At 35.0% G+C, this 20,745-nt stretch overlaps 1 protein-coding gene across 1 annotated transcript in view; it reads left to right on the top strand.

Moving 5' to 3' along the window:
• Positions 1–15,728, top strand: part of FXR1 (fragile X mental retardation, autosomal homolog 1) — a 67,265-nt gene extending 51,537 nt beyond the window's left edge. The window contains exons 12-18 of the mRNA XM_011956718.1: positions 1,192–1,249; positions 1,337–1,399; positions 6,342–6,545; positions 8,434–8,634; positions 9,336–9,416; positions 13,874–13,965; positions 14,690–15,728. Of these exons, the coding sequence (XP_011812108.1) occupies positions 1,192–1,249; positions 1,337–1,399; positions 6,342–6,545; positions 8,434–8,634; positions 9,336–9,416; positions 13,874–13,965; positions 14,690–14,860 (870 nt within the window). The 3' untranslated portion in view covers positions 14,861–15,728. The remainder of the gene's footprint in view (positions 1–1,191; positions 1,250–1,336; positions 1,400–6,341; positions 6,546–8,433; positions 8,635–9,335; positions 9,417–13,873; positions 13,966–14,689) is intronic.
• The last annotated feature ends 5,017 nt before the right edge of the window (positions 15,729–20,745 follow it).

Raw genomic sequence — 20,745 nt, 5'->3', positions numbered from 1 at the left:
GTTAATTCAGCTTCAGATTTGCCATTTTTCTACATAAGAATTTTAAAAGGCTTTTGTCATCTTAAAATGATTGGCGTTGTGTGCATAGTTGCTCTTCTTTCTGAGTTTTTATATTTCTTTCTTTCTTGTTTAAGAAATGATTACTTTCCTTTGTCTTCATGCAGTTTGACTCTCAGATCACTTATCTATCTGCATGTTCATACTGGAGCCATTTAGTTTTTACTTTTGTACTTTACATACAAATAGGGTACAGAACCAGGAGTGACATTGGGATTCCTTGGTAACTTTGGCATTATGCAAATCATCTGCATCATCTCCATAGACACTATTTGATAATTTGTAACCATTGTTAACAAAATAGTCTATTTGAGTTGATACATAAAGAGCAAGGGTTTTTAGAAAAATATGACCCATAAATTATTAAATATTTTAATTTTATTTTCTGCTCTTTCCCTTTTATTCCTGCTGTTTCTCTTTTTAAAGTATAATAATATCCTCACCTGTTCTCTGCCTCTAGTATGTTTTCCTCCCAGTCTATCGTATCATTGTTGCTGTTACTATTTTGAGATCACTCTGATAATGTCATTTCTTTTCTTTTGAAATTCATCTTTATATGAAAAGTCACAATTAAAACTGGCATTTTGAAGCCAATGCTTTATCTTTCAGTACTCATCTTTTAACCAAGAGTTTTCTCTAGACATCTAACCTTTGCATCTTGTAATGACCTCAATTTCTGAATGACCAAGTCTAGCAGTCCTTCTAGGTCACAACTCATGTGTCACTACTTTGATAGGAAAGTAGCTTGTTAATAGTACCTTTCATAGATGCTGCCTGTATCTCATTCAGCAGTTCTAACTCCTTGAGGGCAAAATCTGGTAATATTGTATAATTGTTAGTTATTTAATAACTTATTTTAAAGCTGTTAAACATCCCCTTGACTGGGGAGAGTCCATGTTGTCTTTTATATTGTATGCCTATAGCAGCATGTTTGGCACACTCTAGGCCGTTCAGTAAATGTTGAACTGAAACAGCAAATGACCTCATCAATTCTGTTGACTAGGAACACAATGCTCTTTACTGTCTACTTGCCTAAGGTCTCAGGTTTGGTAAGGAGTACAGCTCTAGCTCTAGGCTTTAGGAAGACAAAAAGTTATATATAAGAAGACTTTCTCGTTTTTGTTTTGATTGTAGGAAGTAGAACAGCTAAGAATGGAACGCCTACAGATTGATGAACAGCTACGACAGATTGGTATGGGTTTCAGACCTTCTTCCACCAGAGGGCCTGAAAAAGAGAAAGGCTATGCCACTGATGAAAGTACCGTCTCTTCTGTACAAGGTTCTAGGTCTTATAGTGGAAGAGGCAGAGGTCGTCGGGGCCCTAATTACACCTCCGGTTATGGTAAAAAAAACTTTTTTTTGTAGTAGTAATAATAGTAGTTATAGTTTAGGTGCTCTAACACATTTTCTTGTAATTAGTTCATTATCTTGGCTTTGAGGGTAGAAGGTAGTTTTGAAGGTTTGGTACCTGTCTTAATAGTAGTGATGGTATATGTTAAAATGACAGTAAAATATATACAATTTCCAAGCAGTTATGTAATGAAGCAAAGCATGTTTTTAAGTTGGTAGTTCATTGTCATGTTCATTATATTTACAAAGAATACATGTGTAACTTGTTTTTCAAATACTTTGCTAGTACAGTTTTATACATTTCCCAGTAAATACCTAGTGATGGTGGTGATACTTTTAGGAATCATCTTTTGTCTACCCTCTTCAAGTAAAAAATGAAAAATATGCGAATCACTGCCAAGGTTACATATAGCAAGTCTTTACTAGCTTTTAAAAAATACTATATTTGCTCATTTGGCATATTTGAATACATTAACATCTCACATCTGGAATTATTTTAACAACGTTTCACTAAAATGAAGGCTCTGAAAGCCATAATCTAATTTAACACTTCATAAATGAACATTTTCTAAAATACATTTCACTGTGAGGATTGGGTATAACCCAGGTAGGAAGGGGACAGTGGAGTGATGATAGTCAACAATTCTCTAATCCTAAATTCTCCCTTATTCTTCTTCAGCTTTGGAGTTGTTCCATTTTTCTACATTTGGACTTGGATCTTAGCAGTGACCTGATTTGTTTTTTTCCTTCACCCATTTTCTTTCTCTTTTCCTGTTCTTTTCTTCACTCCTATACTTACTGTCTTTTGAGGAAATACAAAACATTTTCCAAAATGTAAGGCATTTAAGGAATATAGAAATAAATGCAAATTTCCTGCTTAATTGAAGAATCATGTAATGCTGACAAAGTTATATTAAACCTGAACTATCTTCAATTTGTTGTAGAGTTGTAAGTTTGTGTCCCTTCCTTTTAATATCATATCTTTATGTTCTCATTGTCTTACATATATATTTTTATTTAATGCGATATTGAAACCTAAATAGCAAAATTCTAATAAAGAAGTGTTCAGCATATAAAGGGATGAAAATTGCAAACTGTTATTATATTTCTGAAAATGTTTAATGCAAAAGACAGTTAACCAGTAATCACATAGAAATTAAATATATTCTCATTGATTTTTGAACCATACATTATTAGCATCTCAGACTTATTGGATGATGAGTATGATGAATTCTTTGAATAATTTTATTAGCTTTTGTGGGAAGTCTGCTTATTGAGAGCTTACTCTGGCAAAATGCTTTTGTTGAGCGTAGATAATTTATGTGAGAGGTAGAGAAACATCATCTGGATTCAAGAAAGCTGTGCAAATTGTTCAGTAGATGGCACTCTTAGCTCTGAATCTTAGCGGAATTAATAACATTTTATTTCTTGAAATAGTTATCAAATCTGAGTGGGCTTGGAAAACAAGAAAAACCATTTGAATTTGGTTGTAGATGTTCATGTATACTTTATATGAGCGAGACTTTTAGTTGATTTTTTATATATATATATATATATATAAAGTATGAGTACTATAGTTTTATCAGTTTAATAGGAACTATAAGAAACATTTCCCAGTATAACATCTCCGAAGTTGGTATGTGCGTTAAATTGGACATCTTACAACTTTAACAGCATTTTCTTTTTTAGTGACACATAAAATAATATCTTAAAATTGATGGCCTCTTGGAGTTGATAAAATGTGATTAGTTTTAGTTATTAAGCTTAGCACAACCAACCATTGAAAATGATAAAAACCATCTTCATAAGGTGATCTTAGAAGTTTGAGGGGGAAAATATGATTTTAAAATTGGTTAAAAACACGATGTCATTATGTTTTGTTACTTTTTTTTTTTTTGAGACGGAGTTTCGCTCTTGTTGCCCAGGCTGGAGTGCAGTGGTGCGATCTCGGCTCACCGCAACCTCTGCCTCCTGGGTTCAAGTGATCCTCCTGCTTCAGTCTCCTGAGTAGCTGGGATTACAGGCATGCACCACCACGCCCGGCTGATTTTGTATTTTTAGTAGAGACAGGGTTTCTCCATGTTGGTCAGGCTGGTCTCAATCTCCCGACCTCAGGTGATCCGCCCACCGTGCCTCCCAAAGTGCTGGGATTACAGGCGTGAGCCACCATGCCTAGCCTGGTGTCATTACTTTTAAAGCTTGTTTAAAAAGACTTTGAATCCCCAACTTGTATTTTACAAAATTAAGGGGTTGGAATAAATGGTTTCCCTGATTTCATTAGAGTATTTGTTTTCAATTGTAGTAATAAATTATCACAATCTTAGAGGCTTGAACCACAGAAACTTACTATCTTATAGTTCTGTTGGCCAGAAGGCTGACATGGGTCTCACTGGGCTAAAATCTTGTCAGCTGGGCTACGTTTCTTTCTGGAAGGTCTGGTGGGATTCCCCTTTCGGTAGTTGAGAAAGTTTCTCTACTTTTAAAGACCCAGTGAGATTAGTTTGGACCCACCTGGATAATCCAGGATAGTCTCTCTATCTCAGGGTCCTTAACCTTAGTCACATTTGCAGAGTCCTTTTTGCTATCACAGAAACATTTCATATGAATTATTAAGAATTATTTAATATGAATAATGTTGAACACTAGCCAATTCATTAAAATTTTGGGGGTTATGGCCTCAGTATCTGTTTTACCTGCTGAAATCTATGATTTAGACATTCCCTCTAAGTATCTTGAATACTATATGTAGGTTAAATTTAAGGAAGACTTTACTTGCTGTGACACGGGGTTAGATAAATACTACTCTGGATTTCTAAGGATACTTCAATAGGAACTTTTGAGAGAGTCTTCAAAATGAAGTATTCTTTATTTGCCCTGAATTTTGGCAATGGTTTCAGATAGGGTATATGTGTGTAAATAAATTCAGAAGTTCTTAAACGTTCTGAAAGGTTCTTTTTTTCACTATTCAAGGAGAGATAAATTGCCTTTATTGCAACTTTTATGACATCATGTTAATAAAGTGCTTTTTGTCATTTGGTGAAATAAATGTTAGGGGAGATTAATTCCCTTCCCCGAGATTCTAATCCCAACAAAGAATTGAAAGTGAGTAATAGAAATTTGATGTATTCTTTGAAAATACACATATCCAACTAATTACCTGTTTTTATAATTGACTAGCTAGTTACATCTGTTGTTCACAACAATGTGGAGAAAAGGTAGGCATCCTAGACTTACCTTTAAAGGAGAAAGGGAGTAGGCACCTTCATGTATAAAACTTCATATACATATATACATATACCTTCATGTATAAAACTTTACATTTTATTCCCTGCACCTTAATACTTAAAACTTTTTATGTCTGAAGAGCTCATTTTTTCCTCAAATGATTGCAGAGTTTAACTATAGGGAACTTCAAGGTATTTCATGACATCACTCTTATCTGAGAATTTAGCAAATGAACTTCAAAATAATGTAGCAAATTATTTGGTTGAGAAAATTGCTATACACTCTGCTAGGCATTTGAGGACATGTAAGATGGAGTTCCACCCTTTATCATACACCAATTTTAAAGTAATTCCAAAGGAGGAAAAAATAACACAGCATAGTCTTATGATAAATATGGGGCGATTTTAGGATAACAAAAAATGGGGAGATACCTGTTTTAGTTGCAGTGGTCTGGAGTTAGAAATTGAACTAGGCTCTGAAGGAGATATATTTGGTCATATAAGAGGGAAAGAGGAAGTGGCATCCCAGAACTAACAAGTAGAAATGAATATGATAGTGATTGAGTCATATGTATCTGACACTTTAGTTACAGTAATTATTAAATAATGATACTGTAGGTTTCTGATGATCTCTTTGTAGTGTTTAAATAAATTTTTGAAAGGTCACCATTACAATAGTTGCAGTGTTAGAAATGGTCTGTAAACTTTTAAAGGCATGCTGAGTATTTGTCTCACTGGTCATGGCTTTAGTTCTGTTGTCAGGTGAGAGACCTTCTGTTTCAGAGAAACCTTAAATTCTGTTCAGTTGTTGCACATACTAGGTTGGTGCAAAAGTAATTGCGGTTTTTACCATTAAACAGTAAAAGTAATTTTAATGGCAGAAACCACAATTTAAGATGCTAGTAAAGCATGCTATCATTTTATATACAACCTACTGGAAAAATTATGATAAGCTGGAAGCTTATAATAAAGATGCCATCAATTATAAGAAATATCTTGATTTCAGAGATGTTAACATGTGAAAAGTATACCCTAGAATCAATGAAATGATGGTGAAATACACTATACGGTTGAACTATTCATTTTTCTAAATATGATTAATTTACTCAAATATTGGATAGAAGTTATTTTTATTGTATGAATAATTTAGGTTATTAAAACCCAAATGAGCAGAAACATTTGACTATCCATATTAAGTACATTTTAATATTGATATATGATGGATGTTCTGTATGTTTTTTTTTTTTGTGCCAAAACCCAGGAATTAACGTTATGTGTATTTTCTGTAATTTTTCTGTTAACTGCATTTCTGCACATCAGTTTTTTTTTAACTTCCATGACTTTATATTTCCTGGATATTGTCCTTTTTTGCTGATGGGATGGTCACACCTTTGACTATATTACATGACATAGCCCATCTTAGACTGTAGTGAGGGATTCTTCTGCTGGTTTTGAAGAAGTGAGCAGCCTTCTGCACATCAGTTTATTTTTTAATCTGTATTAAGTAATAGATACTATACTATATTAATAGTATAATAATATTTGATTATTCCTTAGTACATTTCAGATTGATTTTAACTTTCATGGATCTTTCTTTGAAGCAGCCAAACAGTATTGCTTATTTAAACAATTTGTAGGAAATAATTTTGAACATTTTAAAAGCCTCTTTTTATAGAAATCTAATTGGTTTATGTTATTTTCTTTTCCAAGGTACAAATTCTGAGCTGTCTAACCCCTCTGAAACGGAATCTGAGCGTAAAGACGAGCTGAGTGATTGGTCATTGGCAGGAGAAGATGATCGAGACAGCCGACATCAGCGTGACAGCAGGAGACGCCCAGGAGGGAGAGGCAGAAGTGTTTCAGGGGGTCGAGGTCGTGGTGGACCACGTGGTGGCAAATCCTCCATCAGTTCTGGTAGTCTTTTCTATACTCTGTCAGCATCCTTTCTTTGTAAACAGTATAATTTTACACAAGTTAGTTCATCTCCCAGGGCCAACCATTTTTGGAAGTTTCTCTTTCTACTCATTGTTTTAGAGAAGGTAGTAGATCATACAGAGTATCAGGAAAAGCCCTTGTAGAGTGTTTCTCAGTGAAGGTTTACTTAGAATATTCTGGTCACAACTTTAGTTGACAGCTTTTCTTTATATTATGAGGGTCAGATGTTTATCTCTTCAGGTTTGGGAGGCTTATTTAATTAGAAATTTTTTGTTTTCCCTAGAATTTTTGGGTTATGTGTTTTTGTTTGCCAGACAGACCCAGAGATTTCTAATGCACGGAGAGATGTCAGTACTTTTCTATACTTAGTATTGAAAACTAAATGAAGAGCGTTCTTAGCTATACTATATAGTACTTTGGGAACAGGGAAAAATTGTGGAATTAACTAAGTTTTTTAATCGTTTGAGGAATTGTGCTGTTAAGGAGTGTTTGGATGACTAAAGATTTGAGGGTGTAAGAAACATTTTACTTAATTCTGTCTTCTAAAATTTTTTTATGCTTTACATTAAGTTGTAGGAGTTTCCAGAATATTCTTGGTTAGCATAACAGGCTAGGGGGATAATTGCCAGGGATACATAGACTATTAAGGATATAACTTTAACATATCATTATGGTATACCACTTTAAGAAACCCACACTTTCCTTAATGTTATACCCATGAAAACTTATGTAGTATTTTAATATTATAGAAAGTGTGTGTAGATACATTAAATAAGATGCCAACTGTGCTTACAGATTACAAAAACGAACAAATCAGGGCAAAAATTAGGAACTTGTTCTTTGTTTAGATTTTCTCGCTTTCCACAGTAATATTCTTTGAGCCCTAATAAACTTATAGGCTTTCAGGAAAATAGCTTTTATATTTTAGTACACTGTGAACAGTTACCAAGATGATTAAAATTACAGTATATTGAACTTAAAAATAAATGTACTTGACCTAGTGTTTTATGATTAATGGATACGCTTAGTGTCTTTTGCAAAGATGGTTAGCTTGCTAGCTGTTACCAAAGGAATCTTAGGAAAAATCGGAATTAGGTGAATTTCTGCTATAAATTTGATTGTTGGAGGTAATAAATGCACATAGGTAAGACGGGTATTTTTCTTATGAATTACACCATAACAGTTTTTCCTTTTCTACCTTCACCTAACCTTCACACGTTGTTTCTAAAGATGCAGTACTAGTCAGTCAGCATTTGTTTCAACATTTTCCTTTCATAACCAGTTAGAAGTTCAATCTTATTTAATTGGCTGCTTTGTTTCAACTTGTTTTGATTGCTTCAGTTCATAGTTACAGATTTCTATTATGTCATGGAATGTAGGTATTGAGTATTATTTGGGAAATAGTCTATCAACATCAACACAAGAAAGCTGCAGTCATTTTGAAATCAGTTACGGGGACAAAAGCTCTTTCTTATAATTATTTCTTAACAGCCGAATATTTATTTCTTTTCACCTTTGTTTTTCTAGCCTCTGGGCAGGATAATCTTGAAATGTGAATGCCAGAATTAGCATGTAATACACTATTTTCTAATGTATATTTTAAAAACAAGGCACAGGAAATGTTAGGAAGCCAAGATGTCTGCTCACTTTCTGCTTTAATTTTTCATAACCACTTAAAGTTTTATCATATTTAATTATCTTTGTTATTTTCCAGGTAAATAATATTGAAAACATTTTATTTGAAGACAGTGCATTTTTATTGGGGGAGATTGAAGTTTATCATTAATTGATATAGTTCAATATAGATCAAACATTCATAATTGCAGTTCTCTTAAACGAATATTTCTTGCCTCTGACATGAATATAGTGCTCAAAGATCCAGACAGCAATCCATACAGCTTACTTGATAATACAGAATCAGATCAGACTGCAGACACTGATGCCAGCGAATCTCATCACAGTACTAACCGTCGTAGGCGGTCTCGTAGACGAAGGACTGATGAAGATGCTGTTCTGATGGATGGAATGACTGAATCTGATACAGCTTCAGTTAATGAAAATGGGCTAGGTATGTAAGCACTTAGGGAAAAGAAATATATATATATACACATATATATATAAAAATTGTATACTATTGTTAGTGTATGAAGCTTTTTTCAAAGAAAGTATGCAATTCAAAAATTGATTTTTTCTTAGTGTTTACTTTGAACAAGGTAGATAGCTTTTTGTCTGTCTTAAATGTTTAGTTCTCAGATTTGTTATAGCCAAATTATTTGAAACTTGGAGGGTTAAAGTGCCCTTTGATGCCATTAAATCAGTACGGCAAGGTACTTAGTGCTTTTATTGTCCCCAAGCTAAAATCAGGCTTTCATCTTACCTCTTTTAAAATAATTATAAATGACACTGGTAAAGGTATATATATCAAGAGTAGGCATTAATTTTCAAGGGCTAAAATGTCATTAACTTCGGTATAAACCAAACTGTACTAGAGAGGAAAACTGTGTCCCTGAATGATGGCAGTTTAAGTCTGAGAGTTTTACTGTGAGTTAAAACCCTCTGAATTTCCAGATGATAATTCCATTTTTAATCCATTTGGAATGCTGAAAGCCACAAAAATGTATTTCCTGTCAGTAAACATTTGTTGTTTTATTTTTGGTGTTTAATTAAAAGTTTATTTTTACCCTTTAAATCTTTGAAGTAAAGGTTTTTTTGGTTTTTTTGTTTGTTTGTTTTTGTCAGAATAGTTCATGGTAAACTTTGCAATTACAGATGATAGTGAAAAAAAACCCCAGCGACGCAATCGTAGCCGCAGGCGTCGCTTCAGGGGTCAGGCAGAAGATAGACAGCCAGGTAACTTGAGTGGACCTGTTGACAACATCAGGTTACAAGCATGAAAAAAAGGTCATATGTCTGCTTTCTAAATATATTATACTTACATGTATGTACACATGTGTGCATATACATTCAAAATTTGCATTGCATAAATTGTTTATTCAACTAATAAGACTACTACTATTAAGAAAATGCATTCTTCCTTCACAGTGTGTTAGTAACTTGTCTAATTGAACTAATGTTGTGTCCTAATTGTTTACATGGAAATACTGTTGAGAAGACCATTTTGTTCACTTGCTGGTTTCTTCACACTTGAGATGGATGGGGCCTGCCATCCCAGGGACTATGTTGTAGATTGTGATTGAGGTTGATTGGCAAAACTGGGCAGCTTTTGCATGGTGCCTGCTTACTGTATCTGAATTCAGCACCTCATTTTTGTGGGAGTTGTAATACCCACAATTTAAAAAAGTATAAAAGAGAAAAATATTTGAAGGTGTCTTTAACCTAATACGAGGAATGCATGTTATGTTTTTTGTTTGTTTATTGTAGTGTGATGCCTTTTCCCTTACACCCACTAACTATTCAAATTAATAGTACTTACTTTTAGAATGTTTATTTTATGTAGTCATTAATTCTTAGTAACTTCAAAGAAAGTTGTTTGCTGTGTCTATTATTTTGAACATAATTCCATTTCCTATGTACAGAGAATCACATGTATATTCACAATGAAGCAATTGTGTGCACCAGAAATAAACCCCTTTCAAACTAATCAGTTTTTGCATTCTTTCCAAAACCAGTTCTTTCATGTGTTTTCCCCAAATAAAGAATGTAAATTCTGGCATCTTTACTATTTTAAATTTAGTGGTTGTAGAGACATTTGGGAAAACTGGTTAAGAGAATTCGTTTCCATCCCTAAAAGTTCATGTTTTAAGATAGTTGGAAAAATTTAGAGCAATTAAATATTGTCAAAAAATTGAAAGTGTCCAGAAAATATTTGTTTTCCTTCCCCTTCTTTCCTCCCCTCTTTTAATGTTGGAAATGTATTTTAGGGCTGAGCGCAGTGGCTCATACCTGTAATCCCAGCACTTTGGGAGGCCAGGTGGCAGGATTGCTCGAGCCCAAGAGTTTGAGACCAGCTTGGGCAGTGGGATCCTGTCTAGAGAAAATACAAAAATTAGCTGGATGTGCTAGTGTGCACCTGTAGTCCCAGCTACTCTGGAGGCTGAGGCGGGAGAATCACTTTAGCCTGGGAGGTTGAGGCCGCAGTGAAGGGTGATCGTGCCACTGCACTCTAGCCTGGGTGACAGAGTGTGACCCTGTCTCAAAAAAAAAGAAGTGTTTTAGATGAAGAGATTATTTCATTTTTTGAAGGTGGTACAGCGGTGATACATTTTCTGGCCCTACTGTAAACAAGAAAATTCAGGCTATCAGTATGAATGTAACAATATATTACAGCATTTATTAACTAGATACATGCTGGTTTATTAGCAAGTCAGCAGGCATAAAAGGAGTAACAGTGGGGTTTGTTGGAGAAGAGGCAAAAATTTCTGTATGGTATTAATTGCAACTTGAGTAGTTTGGAGGCTTCAACAGTTTGACAATGATTTCTGTTCCATACTGCATCTATTCCTGTTTTACTTCTTCTTTGGGATTACTACTTCCCTCTTTTAAAACTTCTTGCATTTCCTAGCTTGCCGCTTCTCCCAAAAGATAGGGTGGGTGAAACAAGCACAAAATTGTTACCTTTGATCCTGGTAGCAGTTCTAGGAGGCAGCCTCCATCTAAAGTTAACATCAACATTCTCTTTAAAACACTCATTTAATTTGATCTCATCTGCTCAAAATTTCTTGCTGCTCTTCGTGTAAATTAAGCAGTGAATATTCTTTACCATTCTTAGAATGTGACAATACACACTGGTGTCCAGTTGATTAACTTGGATCCCTTAGAGGAAATTCTAGAGTCCATGTCATTACACAAATTGCCTGTATTTTTTCTAGATACTGTTATTAATCTGTATTGGATTTTTAAGGGGCTTTGTATTATAAGGACTGGCTATGAATAGGTTTTTATTTGAATTAACAGAGGTTTCTTTTGGCTTTCTTTTATTTAGGTAGGGGATACCCCAGCTAAGTGCTTGCTAATTTAGTTGAAAACTATATCAAAATATATTGTTCTGTCTCTGTACACAGTAGATGAAAGGTTCTAGGAATTGTTTCAACATGTGTTAGGTTGGTGTAGTTTTTGCACCCATCCCAAAATGGTGAAAACCACTATTACTTTTGCACCAACGTAATTTAGCAGCAGGGTTTCCAGTTAGATGTTCAGGTGTCACTGAGGGCCGAACTTGGAAACAGTGCATTCGCTATGCTGTTCCCCACACTGGCTAGAATTGTTCTTGTAATAAGTTTGCTGCCATGTATATAAACATAATAAAGTGGATTATGACAATAGCCCTTTTCCCAATATTGCAAACTCTTTTTAATGTAGTTATAAATATATTAGCAATGAATTTAATTTAAAAAGCCTCGAGATGAGCGTACTGAGTTTCTTAGAGTTTGGAAGGAAAGAGGTAGTTTCAGATTTGAAACATCTTTAGTGGTTTTCTAGTAAATGATATATGTAAGTTCTGAAATAGGTTGTTCCTTTGTGGTTTTTTTTTTTTTTTTTTTTTTTTGAGACGGAGTCTCGCTCTGTCGCCCAGGCTGGAGTGCAGTGGCGTGATCTCAGCTCACTGTAAGCTCCGCCTCCCAGGTTTACGCCATTCTCCTGCCTCAGCCTCCCGAGTAGCTGGGACTACAGGCGCCCGCCATCTCGCCCAGCTAGTTTTTTGTACTTTTTAGTAGAGACGGGGTTTCACCGTGTTGGCCAGGATGGTCTCGATCTCCTGACCTCGTGATCCACCCGTCTCGGCCTCCCAAAGTGCTGGGATTACAGGCTTGAGCCACCGCGCCCGGCCCCTTTGTGGTTTTAAAAGATATACATAATAGTTCTAGGAAGTTCTTGGATCTTACGACAGTGTTAGCATGTTAATTCATAATTAAGAAACATGAATTGTAAATACTATCCAGCTTTTTATCATACCAGAATGATTTAGTTGTTTTCATAGAATTTATACTTTATGTACCAATTCTCCCCATACCTAGTGACTTTAAATAAATAATTTAAAATTTACCAGAGTTTTCATTCTTTACATAATTAACTTGCTCCCATAATTTAAAATATATATTGTGCTTTTACATATCAGGGATTTTCTAAAACAGTTTGTGATAGAAAATAATTACTTAAAAGAAAAAAGGGTAGTTCTTTTGATATTTCTTAAAATCAGTGAATTCTAAGTTTCAATTCTAAGTTTCAATTCTTTTTTTTTTTTTTTGAAACAGTTTCACTCTTGTTTCCCAGGCTGGAGTGCAGTGGCACAATCTCAGCTCATTGCACCCTCCACCTCCCAGGTTCAAGCAATGCTCTTTCCTCAGCCTCCTAGGTAGCTGGAATTACAGGCTGTGCCACCACGCCTGGCTAATTTTGCATTTTTAGTAGATGGGTTTTCACCATGTTGGTCTTGAACTCCTGACCTCAGGTGACCCACCCACCTTGCCTCCCAAAGTGCTGGGTTTACAGTTGTGAGCCACCATGCCCAGCCCTAAGTTTCAGTTCTTGAGTGTTGATGTATAAAGTGAGTCAGTCTACATACTGTAGAACATAGGTAATTTGTTGAAGTTGGGTTGACGGTAGGGTGTTAGTTTCGTTTAGTCTTTTTCCTAATTCACTACTGCTACTTCTTTGCAAATACACATTTAAGATAGTCCCTACCAAGATTGGCAAAGGGGTGTGGGAGGGGTGTCACTGAATACACTCTGGACCTTTTCCCAGTCTGATCAATGTCCACATTTTTAGGGTGGTGGTCTGTCATCTTTAGTTTGCTTGTAGTTTCTTATTTTAATCACTCAGAATAGTTTCTAGTGTGAAACGTTGAAACAAAGCCATAGGATAAACCACACTTGGATATCTTAATTGTGCTTTTAAAAAAAAAAATTGAGTAAATATTTTTGTATCTGATGAAATTTTCAAATTTAAGTATATTATACTATGATTTGGATCAAATTTGCCCCATTTCCCACCACTGACAATTGTAAACACTGGGCTTAGAACACTGCATTTGTATTTCCTTTTACTGGTTGTGGGTTTCTCTAACTTTGTTCCACAACCTTAGGGTCAACCAGAAGCAAATAGCTGGATTCTTGGGAAAGAGGAATTTAATCTAGATTTCCTCAATCTCAAGCTTGAAATTTTCTTCAGCACAAAAAACCCAGGCAGATTTTTAAAGCTTTGTTTTTGGTTGGAGGTGATACCCAGCTTAAGAAAATTTTGACACTGGGTGACCCACCACTAGTTTAATAGTGAAATTACCCTTTATCCATAAATAAACTTTAGAAATATTTTTTCAACACCTGTAATTTTTTTCTCATCTTTAACAGTCACAGTTGCAGATTATATTTCTAGAGCTGAGTCTCAGAGCAGACAAAGAAACCTCCCAAGGGAAACTTTGGCTAAAAACAAGAAAGAAATGGTAAGGAGAATTTAACCTGTAGGTTTTTGTTGTTTTTTTTAATTTTTGGTATGGTTTAGCTTTATTTTTTTACTACTTTTACTGTGTGATCACTTGTTTCCACAAATAGACAATACTATTTTACTTAAAGACTCTTGAATATGTTCTTGGCCCCAGATAACTAAAGATATGCATGCTTGAGCCTGAAATGCTTTTTAGTTAGAGCTCCAAATAGCATTTATAACACTTTAATCTGCCCAAAGATATTGGGCATAGAGACTGTTGCCTAATTCAGGAGCAATAGGCTATATACCTCTTCTCATTGATGGATATAGACCTTTTAAATTTTAGTTCTTTTAAATGCTTTACGGTATTTGATATGTAAATGTGATTTTTCAAAAGAAGGTGAGTAAAGTAGGTGATTATTTAAATGTTTAATATTAACTGTTTATGTCATTTTCATGGTGAGCTTTCCAGTGTTTTAAATTTAGGTGCAGTTTTCATTAGTTCAGATGTTTTGTGTGGTTTGGGCACTGCTAGGTACTAGAGATCAAAGTTGAAAGACCCATAGAGTGGAATACTTTGGTATTTGTTTTGAATTTTAGAGACGTTTTAATACTTTGATCCATTGTGGCATATGAAACTGAAAATTTTCATTAGCTAATTAATGTTTATGTAGCTATTTTCCTCCTCAGCTATAGAATTCATTTATAAAGAAGTTGAAAAAGTTGTCTCCCTTTGGCAGGCAAAAGATGTGATTGAAGAGCATGGTCCTTCAGAAAAGGCAATAAACGGCCCAACTAGTGCTTCTGGCGATGACATTTCTAAGCTACAGCGTACTCCAGGAGAAGAAAAGATTAATACCTTAAAAGAAGAAAACACTCAAGAAGCAGCAGTCCTGAATGGTGTTTCATAAACTGAAGAAGTTCCTAGTTTACAGTTCTTTTACATTACATTTACAATAGTGCTTGTACAAGCTTGCCAAAGATAGAATATGGATCGCCAGTCTTTACATCGCACTTTCAGTTCCTCCATTTGGAATTCAAAAAGGGGAGGGATCCTGAAGAAATCATATGTTAAACATACTTTGACACCTACTGTGTTATAAAATATATCATCAGATGTGCCTTGAGAATAGTATATGTAACATTAAAAAAAAGTTGCTGGCTATAGGAAATGTTATTTTGTTTTCAAAATATGGCAGAGATGGGGGGTGGTGGGTGGGGTGGGATCCCTAACGTAATATTCTTTATGAAAGCATTAGCTGCTTTTGTTACATTTTTAATATGCAACCACTTCTTCACCTGAGGAAAACTAGAATGAAATGCAGTCTAAAATATTTTGCACTGAATTGTAATTTCTTCATTAGTTTAGTCTGGAAACTGGTCTGTTTTAATGTGTTTTTTAAATGCTGTATGTAGAGGAAAATCTGCAGACCACTGGAATACATTTGTTAAACTCTCATCTGCAGGGACACTGGGCGATACTTGGCAGTGACTGTTCTACCTTGAGGCTTTGTTTGGTTTATTTATTTAAGTGTACAGTATTTAAAAATCAAACATAGCTTTAGTTAAAACACTAAGCTGAATTAGTCATGTCCATTCAGACATAACCTGAACTACTGAAAAGATCAATTTCCAGAAGGTTTATTCTGTATAAACTACATGTTAGTCTTCAGTAGAGTATCTTTTTTTTTCCTTTTTTTTTTTTTATTTCGGTTGTTCGATGTGCAATATGTTTTTGTATGCAGGTAGTAAATAAACTTTGATCTTCCATTTGCTGAATTTTTTTAACTTTCTACTTTTTACACCAGTTGTTGCAAAGTAGTTGGAGCTATTTATAGGCTTAGGATAGTATACTTTGCTTTTTAAAAAGCAGTTATACTTGCTCGTAAATAGCATTAAAATGTCAGCTGGCCATTTAATCATTTTGTAACGAATCCTCTGAAATCTTAACACAAGTTTAGGCTGTTAATTATAGGTAATTAGTAATACATGTGATAATTAGGAAAAAAAACAAAATTCTAATCAAAGGCAACTTTGGAAGACAGTGGGGGATAGAAGGTATGACAGGCAACTTTTAAATAATAGGCCAGTGTTTTGCTTCTTGATTCTCAACTTACTTTGAAGGCTCTCATACCAGTGACTAAAAATCAGTTATTAAACTTTATATGTTTTAGCCAGAGCTTAATTTTTATGAAGATAAAGACATGAAGTTTAACAGTGGTATAACAATTAGTACAGCTAATTGTGAGGTCAAGTCAATTGTTAGAAGGCTTTGTTCCACAATATTATATAGACCACTGAACAAAGAATGACAGCCCTTTGCATCATTTGGCATATGAAAAGTGTTTTTTGTGTGCATAGTTTAATTTTTTATGTGCATAAAAATGTGATTTTATATGATCTGAAGGATAATGCAGGATACAGTTTAAAATGTAAAATTTTCCAGGTCAGTATATATAACCCTAGCCCTCAAATTAATTATAATTAAGGTTAAAATGTGCTGGTATTAAGTGCTTTTTCCTGAGGCCTTCTGATTGGTTCCTGGTAACAGAATTTTAAAGTAAGGTGTGAGTAGTGCAACTCTTGTCCTTTATATATAAAAGGTATCAAGTAATTTCATGTCCTGATTTAAAAAAAATTACCCACAAATGTCTTTTTTAAATCGATCAAAGTTAGAAACAGTTTAAATAGTCTCAGTTCTTACATAATTGGGTTAAAAATTATAAGGTATTTGAGGAACTTTAATGCCAAATTGGCAAAGAAAAAAATGATTTTCATTCTCTCCCATGTAGAATAGTCAGATACATTAAAATCCATTTTCCATAAAGATTGTTTCAATGGGAATGGAAGAAACAAAATCTTAAGAGTATAGCTGAACCAGTTCTTCATACTAGCAATAAATAACCACACTAAGTTCATTCATTATTTTACAAATGACAACCCAGTGTCTTGTCCTTTAAAAAAAATAGGTACTGTAGAATTGTGATAAACATGCATTTGTTTTTTTAAAGAGAGCCCACTCCCCAAATGGTAGCCATTAATTCAGGTAGTCTTCTAAATGTATTTGAGAGGGGTCCATCTTTTGGCTGCTATCCTAGTTAGATGAGATGTTGCTATGGGAAGAACTTTCCAGTATACACTAAACAGACACTTAAGCAAAAGATATATTCTGGAGCCAGGCGCAGTAGCTCATGCCTTTGGTTCTAGCTACTCGAACCTGAGGTGGGAGCATCATTTGAGCTCAGTTCTGCGCCAGTGAGACCCTCTTTTTTTTTTTTTTTTTTTTGGGGAAGAATCTCGCTCTTTGTTGCCCAAGCTGGAGTGCAATGGCGCGATCTCAGCTCACTGCAACTTTCCAGTATACACTAAACAGACACTTAAGCAAAAGATATATTCTGGAGCCAGGCGCAGTAGCTCATGCCTTTGGTTCTAGCTACTCGAACCCGGCCAGTTTTTGTATTTTTAGTAGAGACGGGGTTTCACCGTGTTAGCCAGGATGGTCTCGATCTCCTGACCTCGTGATCCACCCGTCTCGGCCTCCCAAAGTGCTGGGATTACAGGCTTGAGCCACCGCGCCCGGCCGAGACCCTCTTTAAAGAGAAGGAAAAAAGGTATTCTGGAAGGTCTTGTGCAGTTCCAACGTTTCAGCATATATATATACACGAATTCATACGATACCTGAACGGAATCACGAAATAACAGCTGAGATTATATGGTAGCAAAAATGACCTGCTTTTCCTGAAGCTTTGGGAGGCCTAGGATTCCCAGTTTAGGCATCACGATCTTTGTTAAGCCTTAAAGGGGGCTAAAACTTGTGCAAAATGGTGTCTCTGGTAACACTTCAGACATAATTGGCAAAAGTATAATAGGAATGCACAAACCTTTAGTTTGAAATAATCATGTATTTTAATGTGGAATTGGAAGCAGCACATCAAACTGGTGAGTTCATAGAAACTTACCTGAGATGCTGCTGCGTTCCACTGCCGTTGTGTTAAGTCACGTATTTTTGTAGCTGCTGTTAGCTGTGTCTACTGTTTTGTAACCTAAGGAGGGTCTTATAAAAGTTGGTATGTTAACTAAATCTTGGATTGGGAAATAGTACCATTTGTATCCTCTGCAAACAGATTTATGCTTTTGAGGCTCAAACCAACTAGTGTTCTCATAGGCTGTTGCCTAAGGACAGATAAAAATGGAAAACAGGCTATGTCCAGGGACAGATGATTGGTGGTTAAGAATAGCAGTAAAGGAAAATTACACCCGGATTTTCTTCTGTAAGGTTTCAAGGAACTTGGATTTGAACTGAATCTACTGTTTTGGAAAAAAGTCCCAACAGAAAGGATGTTTGTTATTGTCTCAGTCTTCGTCTTTGCTACACGATTTGGATCCCTTATGCTTTTTCATAAGAATATCTGTTTGCTATAGTGAATTTGCTAGCCTCCCCCTTTTTTAAAATTTTAGTTCTTTATTAGAACGTGTACTTGAATGGACTACAGTTGCTCATAACCCATGTTAATCTTTGATAGTATTTGGGGTTTTATTTCAGGAGCTTTTGCAATAAAGCAGGAACTGCAGTCTGCTTAAAGTCAGACTGTAGCAACTGGTGTTAACTTAAAACTGATTTAAGTCCATTACATTGAACAGTAGGAAATCACTTTTGTAAGGGTCAAAAATGATCAACTATTAACAGTTTCTTCAATCTAATTACAAATTTTTAAAAAGTTTATCAGTATATCACTTCAGATTCATCTGTATCTTCTGTACTAGTATTTCCAGTACTGAGGTAAAGTACACAATTCCCCTGGAAAAACTGTACTCTAGTTTTGTAAGATGATTTCCCAGTCCATTTGCTTGTTTCTTCCTTTGATAATTCAAAGAGATGCTTTAGGTGACGGTACAGAATTAGAAGCCGCTATTTTAGCTCTATAAACTTTTTCTCTATGGTTTCAGTTTTATGCAACCAGAGAGGGCTGGATGAGTTGGTATCTTTAAGGCCCTTCCAATGGTAATTTGAGTCTAGTAACATGTCAGACCCTGGGCAACACCTAACCAAATGCCCAAGTATTCTCATAAGGAGTATGCCAAACTTAAGTGGTGTTTGTTTTACATATGTATCCATCCCAGACATTTTCAAATATGCTGAATGCACTCTATAAGATATTCCAAACAAGGACAAAGTAATTTTTCACAAGTCTTGCAGCCCCACTATTAAGTATACTACTTATTAGCTTCTTGAATTTCTTTGTATTTCAGTGATTGGTATGTTCTTTTTATTTTTTGGAAAGTTTTTACCACTTTGTACCCTCTTAATTGGATTAACTGTAAAATGTACGTACTAATTTATTAGTTTTAGAGAACATTTTCATTAAAAGTATTTTCCAATAGTTTTTCTAGATAAACAATTTTTACTTAATTGTTGCCTGGTTGCTTACATTTCAACCTCTTTAGACTTCCTTTTTCAGCTAACTTGGCTGTCTTCAGGTTGTGAAGAAAAATGTAAACATATATTTGAAATTTCATTAACTGAAACTACAGTAAGTTAGTAGCAAATGTTAACCACAACAGATTATCCCATATCATTGGACTGTTCTATTATTGGGTCAGGAATAATAGGTGACACAGGATAGAAGCTCTTCCTATATATATCTTGTTACTAAGGCAGTAGTTGGCTCTAAGCTGAAAAACAGCACACTGTACAGCAGTCCAAAAACTAAAACCAGAGCTTAGGTCATTCTAGTTAACTGGTACTCAAGGTTACTCATTCCAGGATACTTTACATAACCAAAAACCTAGGAGAGCATGCTACACAGTAATTTTTTTTTACTCTGTTTACATAAAATTTACAGGTTTTTTTTTTTTTTTTTTTTAGCTTAGTCTGTTCTTTGACATTGTGTGATCCATGTTCTAAATTTTCATCAGATTTAACCTGTTTGGAGGCTCATGTGCACTCAAAATGTGAATCTACTACAAGCTTCTGAACTGCAAAACAACCTTTTTTTAAGGTCACTGTCAACCTTATACAATTTCTCATGATTGAAAAGAGAACTTTTCATTCCAACCTAAAACCCCACTAACCGTTTAAAAATGAAGCATTATGCCTAAGTGAAATTTTATTTTTAGACATTTCTGATACTAGGTTTTCTTTATGGGAGCCCATATATATTCAGTATACTGAATTTACACAGCTTTCAGTGTGGCAATAAAGAAGCTAGTTCCCTAATTTTTCTCAGTTCTCATTGGTATTCCATTTAAATGTTTCCATAAGTACTCATCATTTGGAAAATAGTTGATGGCAGGGCAGGAGAACTTGCTTAAAACTAAAGTTGGAGAAAGTTAACTTCCAGGACAACCCATTATAGCTCACTTCTTACTAACAAAGCAGTATACAGCACCTTAGGACTCATTAATAATGTTAACCCAGATGGCCAGGAAAGCCAAAAGGGAAGAGGCTAAGTGACACAGAAATCTCTGAATTTGAGGTCTAATATGAAGGCTATAGATAGGAATTCCCCACAAACTTCTAATGAGGACTAATATGAACATAGCAAATTGGAGAAGACAGCCAGGACCTAATTCTAGTTTCACTAGCTGTGGGACCTGAAAAAACGACCACTTGCTCTGGATTTTGTTTACCAAGCCATAAAACGTGGAGGAATCCTCACAATTTCAAGTTGGTCATGTATCCTTCCCTTTTACAGAGAAAGCTGAAGCCCCAAAGCTCAGATTTACCTGGCTTCTGCAGAAGTTTAACTTGCAACCTACCTCCCATTCCCTAAGTGTGTTTAATCATGTCGCCTTC

The sequence above is a fragment of the Colobus angolensis genome, unplaced genomic scaffold (genome assembly GCF_000951035.1).
Source record: "Colobus angolensis palliatus isolate OR3802 unplaced genomic scaffold, Cang.pa_1.0 Scaffold422, whole genome shotgun sequence".
NCBI classification, from domain to species: domain Eukaryota; kingdom Metazoa; phylum Chordata; class Mammalia; order Primates; family Cercopithecidae; genus Colobus; species Colobus angolensis.
The sequence above is the reverse complement of the archived record's forward strand: the minus strand, read 5'-3'. Positions and strand labels throughout refer to the sequence as shown.